Below are 19,376 nucleotides of genomic sequence, written 5' to 3' on the forward strand. Positions count from 1 at the left end.
CTCTGTACCACTGAACTGGAGCAACCAGAAATTTGGGTTTTCCATGGATTGCCGTTTGCTCTGCTTCAGCAGTCAAGGGTGGGTCTTCCTGGCAAAAGCAGTGAGGCAAAAAATAGTGCTCAGACACAGACTTAGAAAGTTCAGACCTGTGTCTAGAAATGAGGAGCAAATGTAATGGTGGATGAGCCCTAAATCCTGCAAAATAGTGGGTTATCTAATGGAGTAACCCTAGAGTCCAGGCAGAAGCAACAGGGCAAAGAAAAATGGTGGATTGATTGGGGCCAACTCGCAGTAAGGGGTAGGTATAAATTCATTTTCTGTTGTGTCACTGCTGAGTGGACTGACTTTGGCTCTTCTCCAGGCTAATCTGGCTTAGAATCTACCGTGTTTCTCCAAAAATAAGACACCATCTTATATTTATTTTTCCTCAAAAAAACACACGCTATGGCTTATTTTCAGGGGATGACTTCTTGTTTAATTAAGTATGGTACAGTTTAACCTACAAGGTTAAACTGCCTATCACTATGGCTTATTTTCGGGGTATGGCTTATATTCCTTGAATGCTTACCGTAAAAATCCTGCTATGGCTTATTTTATGACTACGTCTTATTTTCGGAGAAACAGGGTAGCAACAAGGGTTGGGGGTTAAAATTTCAGCCTAAGGCCCTGTCTAGTTACACAAACATACACACAATTCAAAGACGTCATTTGCATGACCGAGGTACAATTTCCTAACTCACATCCTTTCCTGGCCACTGTGCAGCATTAGCCTAAAGCAGCTGGTGCAAGACAAATCCCTTCCCGCTTACTTTGAAATGTCCCTTGTGGGCAGAGGAAACCAAGGACCCTGGTGCTGTGAGAAAATAGAAAGTTCCAGACTGAAGCAATTCTCATTTGACAGCAAAGACTCTGCAAGAGTGTGGAGCAGAGCTGAGTTGCGTGATTCCACCGGCTGCATGGCGGCCCCAGTTCACCTCATTAGCACTGTATCAAAATGGAGCAGCATTATCTGGTGCTTATATATTACCACAGGACATCATTACCTCGGCTGCCGAAGGTGGCCATGATAATTATATTGATAAGGGGGATTGGATTGGCAATGTGGCATAGATCCCCAAAGTATCTGTTTATCAAGTTACTTTATCTTCTCTGTCTAATTTATGTGACTGTTAACTAACGGTATATTGTCCGTGGCTGCTCTATCCCTGCATCTCTTGTTTCTGCAGCACATCTCTCCTTCTGTGCTATTGAATTCTCTCTCGCTTGCATTGTTTCTCTCTCCCTCTCCCTCTCCCTCTTATCTCTGCCTTTTATCCATCCATCTTTCCATATGCACAGTCCTCTCTCACTCTCTCATTTCCTCCGCTGGTCGATCTGTGTTTGCTTTTCAAAAAAGAAAAAGAAAAAAAGTGACTCTTCTGTTCTTATTGAACCAGAGACGAATTCAACTCCTGAGAGAGAGGAGCAAGGGGAATTTCCTATTCACACCAAAGTCTATAATCCTCACAATGCACAAGCCTAGCTTTGAAATGTCTCCGCTGAGCTGGCTAAGAGAGCCACAGTTGCCATCTTGCACCTTACACACCAACATGAAGAGGCAGGCAGGGAAGGGCCAGAAAGCAGGTTGTAACCCCTCTCTGCACCACATGGGGCTCCCCAGAAGCAATTGCTGCAAATGAGTCTCTCGGGCACTCCCACCTCGGCTGTGGCCTGGGGCCAGGTAAGCAATCCAAGGTCAGTAGGGTTTATTTGGAGCCTTCAACTACCACGAGAACAGAGAATCTGGTCAGAAGATTCAGGAGAGACTCCTGGGCAAACTGATCATGCTATCACCTTCGTGCTGCAGGCGCAGGAGTCCCATAATTGTATGCTCCCCTGTGGTCGGGGAAACCTTGCACATAGAAAAGTGGCTACAATCCTCCTGCTTGGTTCTCTGTTTGTAGGGGAACCATTTATAGCGGGGAGACATTCAACACTGCAGACTGGAGTGAAATAATTTCAGGAACACTTTTAGGTTTTAGGCTGGGGTGGCTAACTCCCAGGTCAGGGTCCTGATCCAGCCCCCACTCCAGCAAATTTTAAATCCCACCAAGTCATCACCAATTATGGCAGCAGCAGCAGCAAAAAGGTGAGAAAACAAGGTCTGAGGGTACACCTCACCCCCTCTCCAGTCTTCAAATCCACCAGTTGGTGAACAGAGAAAGGACAGTTCACATACCCTCCAACATTTCTCAGATGAAAATAGGGACACCCCATTATTCCATAATGATAATTTTACTATTTATACCTCACGCATCTTACTGGGTTGCCCCAGTCTCTCTGGGAAGCTTCCAACATACATAAAAACATAATAAAACATTAAACTTAAAAAAACCAACCTCCCTATACAGGATTGCCTTCAGACAGCTTGGGTGCCGGATAACTCCATACCTTCCGGTGAAAATAGGGACATCTAATCATACCCTCCAACCTTTCGCCAATGAAAATAGGGGTGTCCTGTTTGAAAGCACGTCAAAATGCAAGTAGATAAATAGGAACTGCTACAGCGGGAAGGTAAACGGCGTTTCCGTGCGCTGCTGTGGTTTGCCAGAAGCGGCTTTGTCATGCTGGCCACATGACCTGGAAGCTGTACGCCGGCTCCCTCGGCCAATAATGTGAGATGAGCGTGCAACCCCAGAGTCGGTCACGACTGGACCTAATGGTCAGGGGTCCCTTTACCTTTAAGGAAAGGCAGGACATTCTAGGATCAAATTAGAAACCGGGATAGCTTCTCTAAATCAGGGATGTCCTTGGAAAATAGGAACACTTGGGGGGTCTGCAGTACATGCCCTTCACCTACAGAGAAAATGTTGGGAGGAAGGGCCTGTGGGTGCATCTGCCCACAGGGCCGGCCCTAAGGTAAGGCTGGGTGGCGCAATGCGCCAGGGCGCCGTGCCGCCAGGGCGCACTGCGCAGCTGCGCCCGCGGCAGCCGCGCTGCTCCCGCTAGACAGCCTGGCTGCCCTCCCGCTTGCCCTGCTCCTTGCCTCCCGCCCGCCCACCGCGGGTTTGAGTCCCGGTCTCAGCATGGCGGGTCGGGGGCATGAGGAGGACAAGAGGCCGGGCGCTGTGCGGCACCACCACCACCCCCAGAAGAGGCCTTTGCGCAGGAGGAGGCGGCACCGGTGCCCCGGAGGACAACCAGGCAGCCCGGCCCACCCACTGCGGTGCCCCTGAGCCCGGCCCACCCTCAGCGCCCGGCCCGCCCATGCTATGTCCCTCCTCTGCGTCCACGGTGAGTTGGGGGGGCGGGGGCCGAGGGACCTTTGCGCCAGGGCGCTCGATGTGGTTAAGACAGGCCTGTCTGCCCATGTGCGCATCTCCCTCCATGTGCATACAAGAGTGTGGGCCATAGCCCAGTGGCAGAGTTTCTGCTTTGCATGCAGAAAGTCCCAAGTTCCATCCCCAGCAACTCCAGGCAGGACTGGGAAAGAATGGTGCCTGAAACCCTAGAGGGTGACTGCCAGTGAGCCTAGATGAAACTGAGCTAGATGGACTAATGGGCTAACTCAGCATAAGGCACCTTCCTGGTGGCCACACCTACTGCTGGCCTGCAGCCCTTGGAGGGATGGCCAGGGGTAAAGTGGACCAGGGCCTAAGAGGGTTAGGCACTCCTTGGTTAGGTCCTTGGTTTCCAAATCACGCAGGTGGTCTTGTGCTAGGTTGCAGCCGTAGCACTGCCATTTTTCTTTCTTTCCTCGAGAGAAACAGAAGGGGGGAAACAATTGCATGCATTAATTATGTAAATTAAAAATGGGGTCCATGTTGCAGGTGGTTTGACCCCCTTGTCTCTCCCATTTAAAAAAAAGCAAAAAAACTTTTATCGGTTCAGACAACCATATACACAGCCCACAGACTACTGTAGCAACTGAAGCAATCGAGCCACATTGTGATTTGGTAGATTTATCCACAAAACAGCTCCCACTCTCATGATACTAAGGAAGCTCTCGGTTTGTAAATATCTGCACTCTGGATGAGAGCCCGTCACTTGCAACCCACGCTGCTCCACTCCCTGAACTGGAGACACTGCCAGACTTTCATCGCGCTGAAATCTGTTTCTCATGCCTCCCCATGGAGCAATGGCATCCACAGATGTCACTTCAAGCAGCAGGTATTACTCACCAATTAAGGAGAGAGGCAAAGTACAGCCATAATTTCTAAAGAGATTTAAGATAACTACCCTGCAAGTGCTGAAGACGCCACTGAACAATCGCTCAGCATGTTTTTAGGCAGGTCGTGCATTTTTGCAAAAGGTAAGAAACTGGTAAACAGCTGTTTTAATGCAGGAGGCTGTGGGAGAGGAAGATACTTCATTTCCCATGGGTGCAAGGAACAGAAAATAGTTATGAATTATACAAGGCAATTTCACATGTTACTGATGTAAAGTGTGTCCTGATATCTGCAGCATCCCTGTCCTGACTCAATATCAGGTAAGGTCAAGGTCAAGGAACCCCTGACCGTTAGGTCCAGTCACGGACAACTCTGGGGTTGCGGTGCTCATCTCGCTTTACTGGCTGAGGGAGCCGGCCTATAGCTTCCGGGCCATGTGGCCAGCATGACTAAGCCGCTTCTGGCAAACCAGAGCAGTGCATGGAAACGCCGTTTACCTTCCTGCCAGAGTGGTACCTATTTATCTACTTGCACTTTGACGTGCTTTCAAACTGCTAGGTGGGCAGGAGCTGGGACCGAGCAACAGGAGCTCACCCCATCACAGGGATTCGAACCGCCGACCTTCCTATCTGCAAGCCCAAGAGGTGCAGTGCTTTAGACCACAGCACCACCCGCTGGTGGTAGCTACAAGATATTGAGGAAGGCAAGGGGAGTCTCTTCCTCCTCTCCTCTCCCCTGGTTAAGTCAGAATGGTCCCTGGGGAAACCATTTCCCAAGGCCAGTGTAGTGCCAGTGTCCATGTGAAAGAAGAAATTTCCCAAGGGCTCTTTGTGGCTTTATGGCCTGATGTTCTGCTATGCATGGGGTGCCAAAGTAGAAGGAGGCATCCACGCTATATCCTTGCCACTGCTGTGCAGTGACTAAATTGGGTTTGAAGGAGTAGGGAGAGGAATTGGGGCAGTCTGTGGGTGGGTGGGTGAAATGTTTCTCTCTCCCTCTCCCTCTTATCTCCCACTCCTTTCCGATCTGCAAGCCCTAGGCTCTGTGGTTTAACCCACAGCGCCACCCACGTCCTTAATCCACCCGCGTCCCTCAAATCCAGTCCCAAAGCAGACAGGTGGTATTGTTGGAATCTTTAAGGATGACAGCAATGTCCCTGCTTCCAATCCTCAAGATGATGCTGGTGCCCTTCCACGAACTCAGGCAGGCACCACTGGGCAAGATCCACTCCCCCCCAGCTCACCCATCCAAATCTTGGCATGATACACACCAAATCATGGACAAGTGAGGGTTTACTATGCTGCTGCCTGACCTGGAATTCCAAAGCAGTACTGCAAGGCTAGAGGGCTGGCTGACAGAAAAACCTAAACCCTGTTGGATGGGAGGGAGACCAGAAAGGGGGAAGACTCTTAACTGTCTAATCCCCACTCATCTTATTACCTTGCCAGCCCTCCTCCCATTGCCAAATCTCCCTCTGCCTGTGATCACACCAATAGGAAACCCCAGGTATACAACAAGGGTATTGTTGACTGTGTGTATCCTTTGTGCACCAGTTTTTTAAACAATTGTGACCAAATGTCCACAGAAGAGTCATACTCTTTTCTTTGCAAACATGGGTCTGGGGAACTTGGCTGTGGGAACCTGAGCTGGTGAGAGAGAACTGGATCAGCAAGAGAGGGTCAAAGGGCCTCATTCCGCCAGCCTCTTCTCTTCTGGAAATTGCACCCTCCTGGAAACTGGGTCAAGGCCAACAGCAGAGGAGGTACAGCTTGGACTCATTCCAGGAGAATCTGGGGCTTCTGACTGCTGGTGTCAGAATGGACAAAGATGGGGCAGGGAGAGCCAAAACTTAGCTGTAGCTCTCCCCATCCTAGATAATTTTCTAGCTTCAAGCTTTAAAACGCCCAGCCAATCTGGCTAAGTAGTAAGAACATTGGCCTTTTTTGTGTGCAGTTGCAGCTGCTTACCCTTTGTTGCTGATGAGTAATTTCTCAATTACACCCCTGTAGATAAAGGACACCAGTGAAAGACAATGTGAAAGTCAATGGGCCTAGAGGCACCTCATTTGCACCAGGCAGAGCTCAGTGTCCACAAATTGTTGCTAGATCACCATGGTAGCATAAGAAGAAGAATACTCGTGTGTAACACCAACTTTATTTGCAGGAAAGCCAGACTTTCCCCTTCATGCTAGGTTCTCTTCCTTCACTTTTGTCCTGTCCCTCTGACTTAGAACATGAACCTCTTCAGCAAGGCCATGGCATAGGAGTCAACTTCCTAGGAGGCAAGGTCCCTTCGCCCCACCCCATAAAATATTTGAGGGAGTGAGGCCCCCACATTGTTTATGGGCATTGCCATTCAAATGGTGTGGGTGTGCCCCGTCATGTGATCAATTATGCACGGGGGGGCTTACATGCGCCCCCCCCCCAATATTTTACTCACCCCGGCACCCCTGGGCCATAGTGTACTTGTGCAGCAGCTAGCAAAAGTGTAAGACCAAATAAGTCTTAAATAAAAGCCCATGGGAATTGTGCATTTCCTAGCAGTGGGTTTGAGAGTGTGCATAAGCTTTAATTAGCTTATGTTTAAGTAAACAAATTTACCAGTCCAGTCGCGCTTCCGGACGTAAATCTTCCTTTTTCTGCAGAGCGTGTGCGCAGCGGCAAAGGGTAAGGATGAGTCAGCTAGAGTCGTAAATTCAGGTAATCTGGAGCACGTTGCAAACTCAAAAGACTTTATTTACAAAAAACATAGCCTGGAGATAAGGCAGACATCCTTCATCTCTGAGCTAGAAAAACTTAAACAAAACTGTGCCTTAGTGCACAAGCTTGAGGCATGATTTCTACTACAAACAGCAACCAAGAGAAAATCCGCTACTAAGAGAGCGAGCACATGTAAGGAACTGACTATTTATACAGGCTGTCTAAAATTCCCGGATGGTCCATGATGCTCAGTGTTCAGAGCGTCTAGTATAACTTAACCCTTTAATACCAACAGAGAGCTACCAATGGGTTTTCAGTAAGATCACCTGGGGTGGGTCTCTGTTTTAGGGTTGCCAGACTCAATAGAGGTCAGGACTTCTGTGCTTTTAATTGCCTTGCTCTCTTTTGAATCTGGAAACCTTAAAGAGAAACCAGCAGACCCTTTGTTTAACAACTCCCCTGATCCCTAGCTAGCAGGACCAGTGGTCAGGGATGATGGGAATTGTAGTCTCAAAACATCTGGAGGGCCAAGGTTGAGGAAGCCTGCCTTATTAGTTCACCGTGCCAGACTGGGTATTATGCCAGACCTCCCAATATAAGTAGGTTATGCTCCTCTGAATCCAGTCGGGGGCTTCAAGAATGTTTCTACTCGTCTTTGCAATTCTGCTTCTTTTGTATGTATTAATGTGTAACCAAAATTTGGGTATTAATGTTTCTTGGGTTTACATTCTTGGCTAAAAGTTCATGTAGTTGAAAAGCTTGTCATATTTTAAACAAACTTGTATATCTTTTTTACTAGTTTGGGTTGCTGCTCCATGCTAGAAACAGTCCCTTGTATTTGTTTTCTCCTTTAACTTTTCTTATAGCCCAGGTTTTCCCCTCCATGAAACACCCTGCCCTTGCTCTGAAGCAATTGGTGAATCCCAAAATAAGAATTTTGACAATCACTATCTATTCCATCTATCTAACTATCCATCCATTCATATATGCATTCCCCACTTCACCTTATGGTCCCAGGGTGGGTTATAACAGATCAAACTACATAAAACTATCAAATAACACCTACACCATTGTATAATGCCTTGTTTAAAGTACTCACTCCCTGAATTCAGGTCAGCACTGACACTGGGTGTACTCTCGTCTTTTGTCCGGCCTTCGAGGAACAGCTGTAGTGACCTACCATATATTTTGGGATGTTGTCCAACAAATATAGGTACAGTGAACTTTCCACAACTTGTATACAATGCTACTGTGCTGATCAGATTTGGCTATGTAGTAGCCAAATCATGACATGGGGAAGTAAAGTCAGTTCAGAGTTAGGGATTCTTATATTGCTTTGAATGTGCAAATAATTCCCCCACAATTGATAGGAGAGTCAATGGGGGGGGGGGGTCAATGCCATTTTGACCGAGCATTATGTGCCTTCCTGCAGTGAAGTATGGCTAACCATCCTTAGCTTCAAGAAGAGGAAAAACTCATACAAAAGGAGAGAAAATTCAAACATAGTAATTACCGCAAGCTATCAGAACAAAGGGACCCAGGTGGCGCTGCGGGTTAAACCACTGAGCCTAGGGCTTGCTGATCAAAAGGTCGGCGATTCGAATCCCTGTGACGGGGTGAGCTCCCGTTGCTCGGTCCCAGCTCCTGCCAACCTAGCAGTTTGAAAGCACGTCAAAATGCAAGTAGATAAATAGGAACTGCTACAGCGGGAAGGTAAACGGCGTTTCCGTGTGCTGCTCTGGTTCGCCAGAAGTGGCTTTGTCATGCTGGCCACATGACCTGGAAGCTATATGCCGGCTCCCTCGGCCAATAATGCGAGATGAACGCACAACCCCAGAGTCGGTCACGACTGGACCTAATGGTCAGGGGTCCCTTTACCTTTACCTTTTATCAGAACAAAAGCAAATAGCTGGTTCCCACTAAAGCACTATAGCATGAAATTGCTGCAGAAAAGCAGCAAATGCAACACTTGTTTCTAAGTTACTTTTCTTTGAAAGAACTGCATGCAGACAGTACAGGTCTCTCCATAAACTACTCTTCCAATGAAAATTAAATGTAAGACAAATTTCCCGGGCGCAGGTAAGCAATAGGCAGTCAAGTTGACCCCTGTGCTGTAGTAAGAATAATAAGGCTCCCTTAGCCTAGAGTCACAACTCTGCCTGTCTGCCAGGCACAGATTTTTCTGCTGTGATTTTTCAGGCAGACGTATTGGAGTGAAATGCTGATCGATGTGCACCTTCCCAGCCCCCCTTCAAAACAGGCCCCTTCACCCTGCAGGTCTAATCTAGCACTGGTGTAACTACACTGAGGAAAAGAGTTTATGCTGCAGGAGGAATTTGGCCCATGAATTCTGGATTTACCACCCAGAGACTGCAAATCAATACCAAAATGGAAAGTTGCCCAGTTGCAAATAAAGACACTTTACCACATTATTGTGTGTGCCGGTGGGGGGGTGGAATGACTTTTAACAAGCAATATCTGTGCATCCTGAACGCAAACGTAAATAAACCTAAGATTGTGCAGTGTAGTTTAATGATATTTAATGCACTGGCTGGCTGCTGCAGGAGCCCCTCAATCAAACTAGTGCTGTGTTTCTGGGGAATATTACATGGTTTGAGATAATGGCACATTCCTGCCGGGAACAAACAATCACAAGTCACATTTTCATCGCTTCATTATTTTCTTTCATCAGTGATGATGATTAATATATGCAGAATAGAACCTTACCTACTCGGGTTGTGGGGAGGAAGAAGTAGAGTTTTTTCGTCACAGATATAAGGACAGTTGATGATTCCATTAAACTATTGCCCCCCCCCAAAGACTACAAAGTGTCAAGTCCTTTCATAAGGTGCTTGCAGGCCTAAGGAAACTGTCAGAAACCAATAGGGTCAAATCACAGGTTCCTTGGAACAAATAACATTAAGTGGTAATATAGGAAACAGCTCTCAGGACAGAGAGATGGTTTTAATTCCAGATACTTTCTCTTTGTAAACTCCTTTCAGGGTTTGTTTGTTTGTTGTTTTTAAGTCGAGCAGTAGCATATAAATGTTATAAAATAGCATATAAATGTTATAAAATAAATAATACTTTCCCATGACACCATAAGAATTTTTATGATGACTATTAATTATCATTACACTGAATATTTGTTACTGGCCTGTCCATTGTCTCTGTCTCGAGAGACAATGGATTGCAGCTCCGGTACGAATATGAATATTCAGTGTAAGTAACAATCATTGATGTTAATTTTAAAAAAAGTAACATGAGGTTCTGGGAAAGTATTATTTATTTTGATTGAGTGCTAAAGAGCGGTTTTCCCTGGGGGAAAGTGGTGGGACAAGATGGCGAAACCCTTTGTGAGAAACCTTAGATTTCTGCAGCAAGGAAGTCACATTTGGGACTCGTTTCAGCATCTGGCATCCTTGGGCAGTTGGTAGGACCATCCCCTGACCCATGCCTTGCCCCCTCTCAAAAAAGTTTCGGCCTGGCAGAACACAGAGCAGCTGGGTCTAACATGTCCTAGAATGCCCTCATCATCACATTGCAAGGGGTCATTCCTGGAAATTAAAATGGCAGTCCGCAGCCACCCAGTCAACTTCCGAGGGTCCAACAACAGATTCAACCCACCAGAAGGCACCCTGCCTAGAGCTCTCTCAAACCTGGAGCACCTACACACAACCCACCCTTGCTCTCCTGTAAACATTCACCTGAGGTGGCAGATGTTTCTACAGTTGACTTTGAGGCATCGAAGCACAAAGCTTTGCCTCCTTAAGAGCATGCGTGCTCACACGTCTTGGGCAATCATTTGGACAGCCTTGACTTTTAAGTGGCTCCTGGGTCCTGCACAGCACTCTCTGTGGCTCCTGGTTTTTCAGTCTCAGGTCTCTAAGCATCTCTGTGGCCTCAGAGAAAGAGGCTCCTTCAACTTCCTGTACATTAGAGCATTTTGTGGCAGGACCAAAGTAGGGATCCTTACTGGAATCAAACATTGAATTTTACTGCATGTACCGCCCTGAAAAAAAATGTTTGGAAGATTATGTATAGATGGTATTTAACACCAGTAAAATTATCTAAGATGTATAGGATGAGTAACAAAATGTGCTGGAAATGTAAAGAAAAGGAGGGAGAGTTTTATCATATGTGGTGGAAGTGCGAAAAAGCTAAAAGATTTTGGGAGATGATATATAACGAACTGAAAAAGATTTTTAAATATACTTTTCCCAAACAACTGAGGCTTTTCTATTAGGACTTATTTGACAAGAGATTTCAAAGGAGGACTATATAATATTTTTGTATGCGACAACCGTGGCTAGGAATTTGTTAGCCCAAAAATGGAAAACTCAGGATTTACCAACGATCGAAGAGTGGCAGACAAAAATGATAGACTATGCGGAATTAGCAAGACTGACTAGCAGGATCCGAAACCAGAGGGAGGCAAAGTTCCAAAAAGATTGGAGTAAATTTGTGGACTATATGGAAAAGAATTGTAGAGGTTTAAAGACACTTGCAGGACTGAAATAAATCCTACGAAATGACTTTAAATAGGATTAAGGAACTGCGAGATAAGATTTGGAAAGAAAACCAAATGAGGGGAGGGAGGGAAGTCAAGCTCGGCAGAGCACTGGAATGAGAGATATGGGAATAATTGCTATAAAGAGAAATTTTGTGTGTGTTGTTTTTGTTTTTGAATGTTTTGTTTGGTGTAATGTGTTTAATTTGTTTATTTGGAAAACTTAATAAATTGCTCTTTAAAAAAAAGTAGGGATCCTTATTTTTGTTCCAGTACTTTATCACGTTCTACTCTGTGGAGCTATTTCAGTGAGCAAGGAAGGGGGAATGTGTGCCTGTTGCACCTGCCACCTCAAACAGCTGCAAGTTTACTCCAGCAGTAAGTTCAGATGCAAGGTACATAATCGTGGTCTGTACAGATGCACCAAAGCAAACTGGAGTGAATTATTGCTGATTGAACCAGTTTTAGACACTTCAGAGCAGCAGACCGATACCACTGAAGGTACTGCTGGAGAACATCAAACTACTGATGTTTGAGAGGGTAAGTGTGAATGCCATTATCTTTACAGGGTTGAATTGTTCTTTTAAGCAGACTGTTTCATTATCAAGGTTACTTATTAGTTTAGCTCTTTTCAGAAGCCATGCCTTCGAAAGCTAAGTGCTGCCGATGGAGCAGAACTAGGGGGGGGGGGGTGAAACCTCCAAGCAATTCTGGCAAGACAATCACCTTAATCTAGTGCTGCTCAGAAACCTCTCCTCTAATTTATTGAAAGCTTTCTTCACCTGTTCCATTTTTTTCTGCCTCATTTTCCTATAATATCAGGGGTGTAGAGTTGAACTCGCTTTATCACTGAAATGCAACTGTGGGTGTTCATTTTCCCATTAAACTTTTCTCCTCTGCTCTGTAACCTCCCCAGTTGGCTGCGCTTGCTGATCAGAAAAAGCCCCATAGGAAGAGTTCTCCCATGACATCTTCCTCTAAGCCAGGCATCCCCAAACTTCGGCCCTCCAGATGTTTTGGACTACAATTCCCATCTTCCCCGACCACTGGTCCTGTTAGCTAGGGATCATGGGAGTTGTAGACCAAAACATCTGGAGGGCCGCAGTTTGGGGGTGCCTGCTCTAGGCTTTAATTGAAGCATTGGAGCCCAGGGAGGGTGGCCACAGCCCAGGCCCCTGATTTTGTTAAGGGAAGTCTTTGCTGTTAAAAAAATGTCTATTTGTACAGTGATGTGTTTTTAAAAGTTTTAAAAAAAACTTCACTTAAGACACCCATACACAAGTGAGTAATTCATAGAATTACAGAATTGTAGAGTTGGAAAAGACCCTGATGGTCATCTAGTCCAACCCCCTGCAATTCAGGAAACTCAGTTAAAGCACCCATCCTCCCTTTGCCCTCAGAGATGTCATCATATGGGCAAAGCTGATTTAACTGCATGGTGCTGTGACATCAGTGTGTGGCCTATGTGTTCCCTGAGAACATATCATGCAATCCTATATCTTCTGCTCAGAAGAATATCTCATTTAATTCATGGGGCTTACTCCTAGGAAAGTGCGGATAACATTGTTTTCTTAATACAGGTAGGTAGCCGTGTTGGTCTGAGTCGAAACAAAATAAAAAAATTCCTTCAGTAGCACCTTTAAGACCAACTAAGTTTTTATTTTGGTATGAGCTTTCGTGTGCATGCACACTTCATCAGATACACTGAAACAGAAGAAGAAAACATTGTTTTCTTAAGACTGTAAAGCACTTTGCAAGTGCTTAGAGGTACTGTATACTAGTTGTCAGCAATAATAGTTGTAACTGTTGCCCTTAACTTTTCCTAATTATGGATTATAACTGAATTGAAAATTGGTGGGTTTTGTTCATTTTTGCTTAGTTCTTCCCAATCAACCTTCTCTTTCTTTCTTTCTTTCTTTCTTTCTTTCTTTCTTTCTTTCTTTCTTTCTCTCTCTCTCTCTCTCTCTCTCTCTCTCTCTCTCTCTCTCACACACACACACACACACACACACTTAATCCTACGCTTACATGCATAGATGTTTCTACTGTCTGTGCAAAGGATTTCAGCCTCAAATCTATCATATCCTCTTAGGATCTACTCCCAACACTGGTCTCATGAATTCCCCTCATGTGCTTTGTTTCAGGTTCCGCTAGAACCCTGCCTTCCATCGCTGGGACAGAAGCTTCCTGTCCTCCCTAAGAAAATGGGGGCTGATGGTGAACATGCAGTTCTAAGGAACATTCTAGTCAGTCTCCACTTAATGCTGCTGGGGTCCATCTTCAGACCTTTCGAGTGCCGCCTGGAAGTGATGACGGAGAGGGTAAAAAGACAGGTGACTGACACCGAAGGGGGCTTCACCAACTACACGGCACCTATCAAAGACCAGCCCATGGTCTTCAGCCATATATACAACATAAATGTGCCTCTGGACAGCCTCTGCGCAACATCCCTAGAGGCTTCGTCTGACCCAGAGGTGAGTTCAGAAGATGACCGGATGGCGGAATACACCGAACAGACCTCAGACAGTGAGAGCCAGGTCACCTTCACCCACAGGATAAACCTCCCCAAACAGACCTGCAAGTGTGCCGCCTCCTCCCGGGACATACAAGAGCTGCTGAGCAGGATTGAGATGCTGGAGAGGGAGGTGTCCGTGCTTCGTGACCAATGCAACTCCAATTGCTGCCAAGAAAATGCAGCCACAGGTAGTAACTGGTGCCGTGGGGTCTTGGTGAAAGCTAAGAAATTACAAATAAAAAAAGAATGAATTGATGAGTCATTTGCTTAGTGGTTCTCAAGCTTGTTGTTTGACTACAACTCCCATCATTCCATCAGGGGTGATGGGAGTTGTAGCCCAACAACAGCTGGAATCCCAAGCACTGCTGGGGTAGGCAGAATTCTGCATTGTGCTTTCAGATTTCCAGGAATGCCCTCAAGCTTTGCAGACCTGGAATTTGCTCTAGTTTTAATCCTAACTCACAGACATTAGATTCACTTTCATTTAAAAAAAAAACCCAGGTGTCTATCTTTCTCTCCTTCTCTCCCTTTTTCTATACCTTTCCTCTTTCCCCACCACCCAAAACAAAAAAACCCAAAAAGTTTGTACCCCAAGCCACCCAGTTAAAAAAGGTATGTCTAGTGACATTTCATGGACAAAATAAATTACAGTCATACCCCGGGTTGCGAACGCTACGGGTTGTGCGTTTTGGGGTTGCGCTCTGCGCTGAACCCGGAAGTACCGCAATGGGTAACTTCCGGGTTTCGGCACTCGCACATGCGCAGAAACGCAAAATGACATCATGCTCAGAAGCGCCGAATCGCATAACGCGTGTGTGCAGACGCGGTGCTGCGGGTTGCGAATGTGCCTCCCGCAGGGATCATGTACGCAACCCGAGGTATGACTGTAATTAATCATATGGAAAGGTCTAAATTGGGGGACCCTCCTTATCCATTTGGGCAAGATGTGTGTCCAATTGGCAGGTTGCTGTGCTCCCCCTTTCAAGTATATGCCACACCTTGCTGGCTTTGAGAGGTCAGTCCCCAGATCAGCTTTCAGCCCCTGCGTATTTAGCTGATTTAGGGGGAAGATACCTGAATGCACTTAGGCATTGGTACCTTGATTCTTAAGTGGGGGGTTCCCAGAGTGTGGTCCATGTACTAACTGTGGTCCACAAGCTTCATTCATATGGCCTACAGCATGGCTATGGATTTGTGGTTGAAGTCGGGAGATAGCACATCTATTGCATTAACTATTCATATTGATTTTTTGAATTGGGTTTTATTTCTTTTTCTATTTCTTGCATTGGATTTTATTGTATTGTGATTTGAATTCTATGGAATTCAGATTGTAATATGATGCAATGTATAAGAAATAAAAAAGCAATTAAAATACAATTAAAATGATAGAGCACCTGGCAATTACATTACATTACATTACAATTGCCATAATCAGCCCAAAATAATAATGATCATTAAGCGGTCCATCAAGACCCTCAGCAGTTTTCAAGTGGTCTGGGGTAGAGCAGTTTGGGGACCACTGTGCTAGGCCACACTTCGTACCCACCAAACACACTAGTGAAATGGCCAACTAGAAGCTAAAACTTGTTGATAGTGGTGAGACAGAAGCAGAGGGACAATTCTGTCTTTGGGGCTGTCCAGGGGGTGCTCCAGACTGCAACCTGCTGAAGAATGAACATGCATGCATGAGACTGTCTACTCTTATCTGGGAGGCTTGAAAGCATCCTCCTCCATGCACAATGCTTCAGACATGATGGAGAAGTTGAGGGACCAGGTAACCTGAATGCTTTGTGCTTTCCCCCTACATATATCCACCACAATTGAAACAGAGCTTTTACATCTCTCCTAGATGAGAAATGTCCAAGGTGAGCCCATGTTGGGAGCTCATTTCTCTGCTAAGGGAGATGCTAAAGTTCTGTTCTGGATGAGATGGAGAAGTGCAGAAGCAGAAACCAGTGGACTGAGTGTGAGAATCTCTGCACATTCATCTGCCAAACAGAAGTTTGCATATTTATCCCTGTTTCCCCTTTTTTTAAGGCGCAGTCATAAAGTAAGTCATGGCAGGATTTTTAACCTTTTGCAAAATATAAGACATACCCCAAAAATAAGACATACCTCCATGCCATGTGGAGCGAGACCGCCGAGCGCCCCAGCCAGCCAGTGGGACCCAGCACGCCAGCTGTGGCAGCAGGAGGAGGAGGAGGCCTGCCATCCGGAACCGGCTGCTGGAGCGCAGAGCGCCCAGCAGTTCGGAGCACCCAGCAGCACCGGGCAGAGCGCCCGAGCCAGCGGCCTCGCCTCCGCCCGGCCGAGGAGGCCTGCCATCCCACCGTCTAGTAACGGTTGCTGGAGTGCGTGGAGCGCCCAGCAGCTCACAGTGCCCAGCAGCACCGGGCGGAGCGCCGGAGCCAGCGGCCTCGCCTCTGCTCGGCCGAGGAGGCCTGCTGTCCCGCCGTCTAGTAACGGTTGCTGGAGCGCGCGAAGCGCCCAGCAGCTCAAAGCGCCCAGCAGTGCCCCGAGCCAGCGGCCTGGCCCGGCCGAGGAGACCATAAGGTACCATAAAAACCGTAATAAAAAAATAAGACATCCCACCGAAAATAAGCCACCCTGTGGTTTTTGGAGGAAAAAAAAGTAATAAGACGGTGTCTTAAAAAAGGGAAAACACGGTATTATATCATTTATCAAGTTTGTAACCAAACGTCTGTTCAAAGAACCCAGGGTGGCATGCATGATGCGTTGTCCTATGTTGCCTGCATAACTTCCCTGTGAGGTGGGTTATACAGCGAAATAATGATTTGCCCAGCTAGCTTCATGGTTGAATGAATATTTGGAGTTGAGTGAAAATTCCCCCCCTCCCCAAGTAACAAGAACTCTCAGAAGCATTGAATATAAGGAGGACCATGGTAAATTTTGATGGGGTGTCAAAATTCTTCAAAAGATTCATTGGGGGCCACAGTATCAGTGGTAGCACCTTCGCAGGAACCTTTCAAAGCATTTCATTTAATCCCCACCACATCTATTGCCCAGCTAAAAACACAAACACGCTTTTCTGACAGCCCAGATTGCACGCACCAATTTGAGCTGAGAGTTCTCAAGCAATAATTTTGAGCTCAGCCTTAGTCTGAACCCAAGGTTAGCTTGGCACAGTGCTTCTTGAGTGTTTCTTCTTGAGCACAGTGCTTCTTGAGTGAGGCCCGGGAGATAAAGTTTCAGGAAAAGGTTCAAACTTTTGAGAAACACTACCCTAGAGACCCTTCGACATCTTGAAGAAGTCTCTCCCTTGTTGTCAGACAGCCAATCAAAACCAGAGTGTAGAGCAGGGGTCAGCAAACTTTTTCAGCAGGGGGCCTGTCCACTGTCCCTCAGACCTTGTGGGGGGCTCGATGGACTATATTTTGGGGCGGGGGGGGAATGAACAAATTCCTATGCCCCACAAATAACCAAGAGATGCATTTTAAATAAAAGGACACATTCTACTCATGTCAAAATACGCTGATTCCCATACTGTTCGCGGGCTGGATTAGAAGGTGATTGGGCCACATCCAGCCCCGGGGTCTTAGTTTGCCTATCCATGGTGTAGAGACTTAATGTTAATAAACAGATTGAAGTTGAATCCTGACAAGACAGAAGTACTGTTTGTGGGAACAGGAGGCGGGCAGGTGTGGAGGACTCCCTGGTCCTGAATGGGGTAACTGTGCTCCTGAAGGACCAGGTGTGCAGCCTGTGAGTCATTTTGGACTCACAGCTGTCCATGGAGGTGCAGGTCAATTCTGTGTCCAGGGCAGCTGTCTATCAGCTCCATCTGGTACACAGGCTGAGCCCCTACCTGCCTGCAGACTGTCTCGCCAAAGTGGTGCATGCTCTAGTTATCTCCCGCTTGGACTACTGCAATGCGCTCTACGTGGGGCTACCTTTGAAGGTGACCCAGAAACTACAACTAATCCAGAATGCGGCAGCTAGACTGGTGATTGGGAGCAACCGCCGAGACCACATAACACCGGTCTTGAAAGACCTACATTGGCTCCCAGTACGTTTCCGAGCACAGTTCAAGGTGTTGGGTGCTGACCTTTAAAGCCCTAAATGGCCTTGGTTCAGTATACCTGAAGGAGCATCTCCACCCCCATTGTTCTGCCCGGACACTGAGGTCCAGTACCGAGGGCCTTCTGGCGGTTCCCTCGTTGCGAGAAGCCAAGTTGCAGGGAACCAGGCAGAGGGCCTTCTTGGTGGTGGTCAGGGTGGATTTGATTTAAATCAATCTGATTTAAATCACGATTTAAATCACTAGTCAGTAAGGCTTGATTTAAATCATAGTTTTCTACATAAAGACTAATTATTCCTGGTATAACTTTAATATGCAAGTAGATGAAGATTTTTAGAATAACAACTTTTCATATTAGTTTTTTATCCCCAGTTTAATGGGTTATTCATATTTGGACAACTTAAAAATAATCATTACCTTAATAATAACAATTTAAATAGATTTATTCAACTGAAACAATAACATTACAGCATATGTTATTTGCTTAAACAAACATCCATGTTTGTTAACTAATTTGGCTAAACAAAATAATATATTTTAAGAAACTTAGACTGTCAGCCCAGCCTACACATGAAAAACTTAAATACTGTCCACTCCAAACAATCAGAAAAATATTGTTTCTATTCTATTCACTGAACTTCTTGAAACTTAGCACTGAAGGGGTTGTTTCTGTATTCATAGGTTTGTAGAACAATAGGATTAAGGTCTTTTTCTCAACTCTGTTCATGTTATAACATTTTTGCTGTGAAGAAGAGGCATGTGATCTCTGTTGAGTCAAATTCAGTTTTGAGAACTGCAAAAGTAAACCAATCATCTGTGATAATATCTTGTAGGGTTAGGGTTAGGGTTAGGAAATGCCCAATAATCTTACAAAAACCTCTGGAAGAGCATGACATTGTGAATGGATTAATGGAATTTATTTACCCAAAAAATTAAACATATACAACCTTATTCTACATAATTAAAAAACTAATCTTTATTTCATGATGGAATAACCTTTGGATGGTAATATATTTTCCTCAAAAAGCATTTTATTTAAAAAAATCCAATTTAAATCAAAAAAATCGATTTAAATCAAAAAAATCCGATTTAAATCAAAAAAATCCGATTTAAATCAAAAAAATCCGATTTTTTTGATTTTTTTAAAAAAATCATTGATTTTTATCCACCCTGGTGGTGGTGCCCGCCCTTTGGACTGCCCTCCCATCAGATGTCAAAGAGAAAAACAGCTACCAGATTTTTAGAAGACATCTGAAGGCAGCCCTGTTTAGGGAGGCTTTTAATGTTTAATAGATTATTTTATTTCATTTTTCTGTTGGAAGCCGCCCAGTGTGGCTGGGGAAACCCAGCCAGATGGGCGGGGTATAAATAAATTATGATGATAAAAACATTTTTTAAAACCCAGAGTGTAGAAGCAGTAAAGCTCAGCAAGATATATTGTTTTCTCTTGAGCAGCCTAAAATAA

At 45.6% G+C, this 19,376-nt stretch overlaps 1 protein-coding gene across 1 annotated transcript in view; it reads left to right on the top strand.

The window, feature by feature from the left end:
* Positions 1–13,512: 13,512 nt before the first annotated feature.
* The window catches only part of TNR (tenascin R), a 78,955-nt gene continuing 73,091 nt past the window's right edge, over positions 13,513–19,376 (top strand). Inside the window, exon 1 of the mRNA XM_060276597.1 lies at positions 13,513–14,060. Within this exon, the coding sequence (XP_060132580.1) occupies positions 13,562–14,060 (499 nt within the window). The 5' untranslated portion in view covers positions 13,513–13,561. The remainder of the gene's footprint in view (positions 14,061–19,376) is intronic.

The sequence above is a fragment of the Zootoca vivipara genome, chromosome 7 (genome assembly GCF_963506605.1).
Source record: "Zootoca vivipara chromosome 7, rZooViv1.1, whole genome shotgun sequence".
Classification (NCBI taxonomy): Eukaryota; Metazoa; Chordata; class Lepidosauria; order Squamata; family Lacertidae; genus Zootoca; species Zootoca vivipara.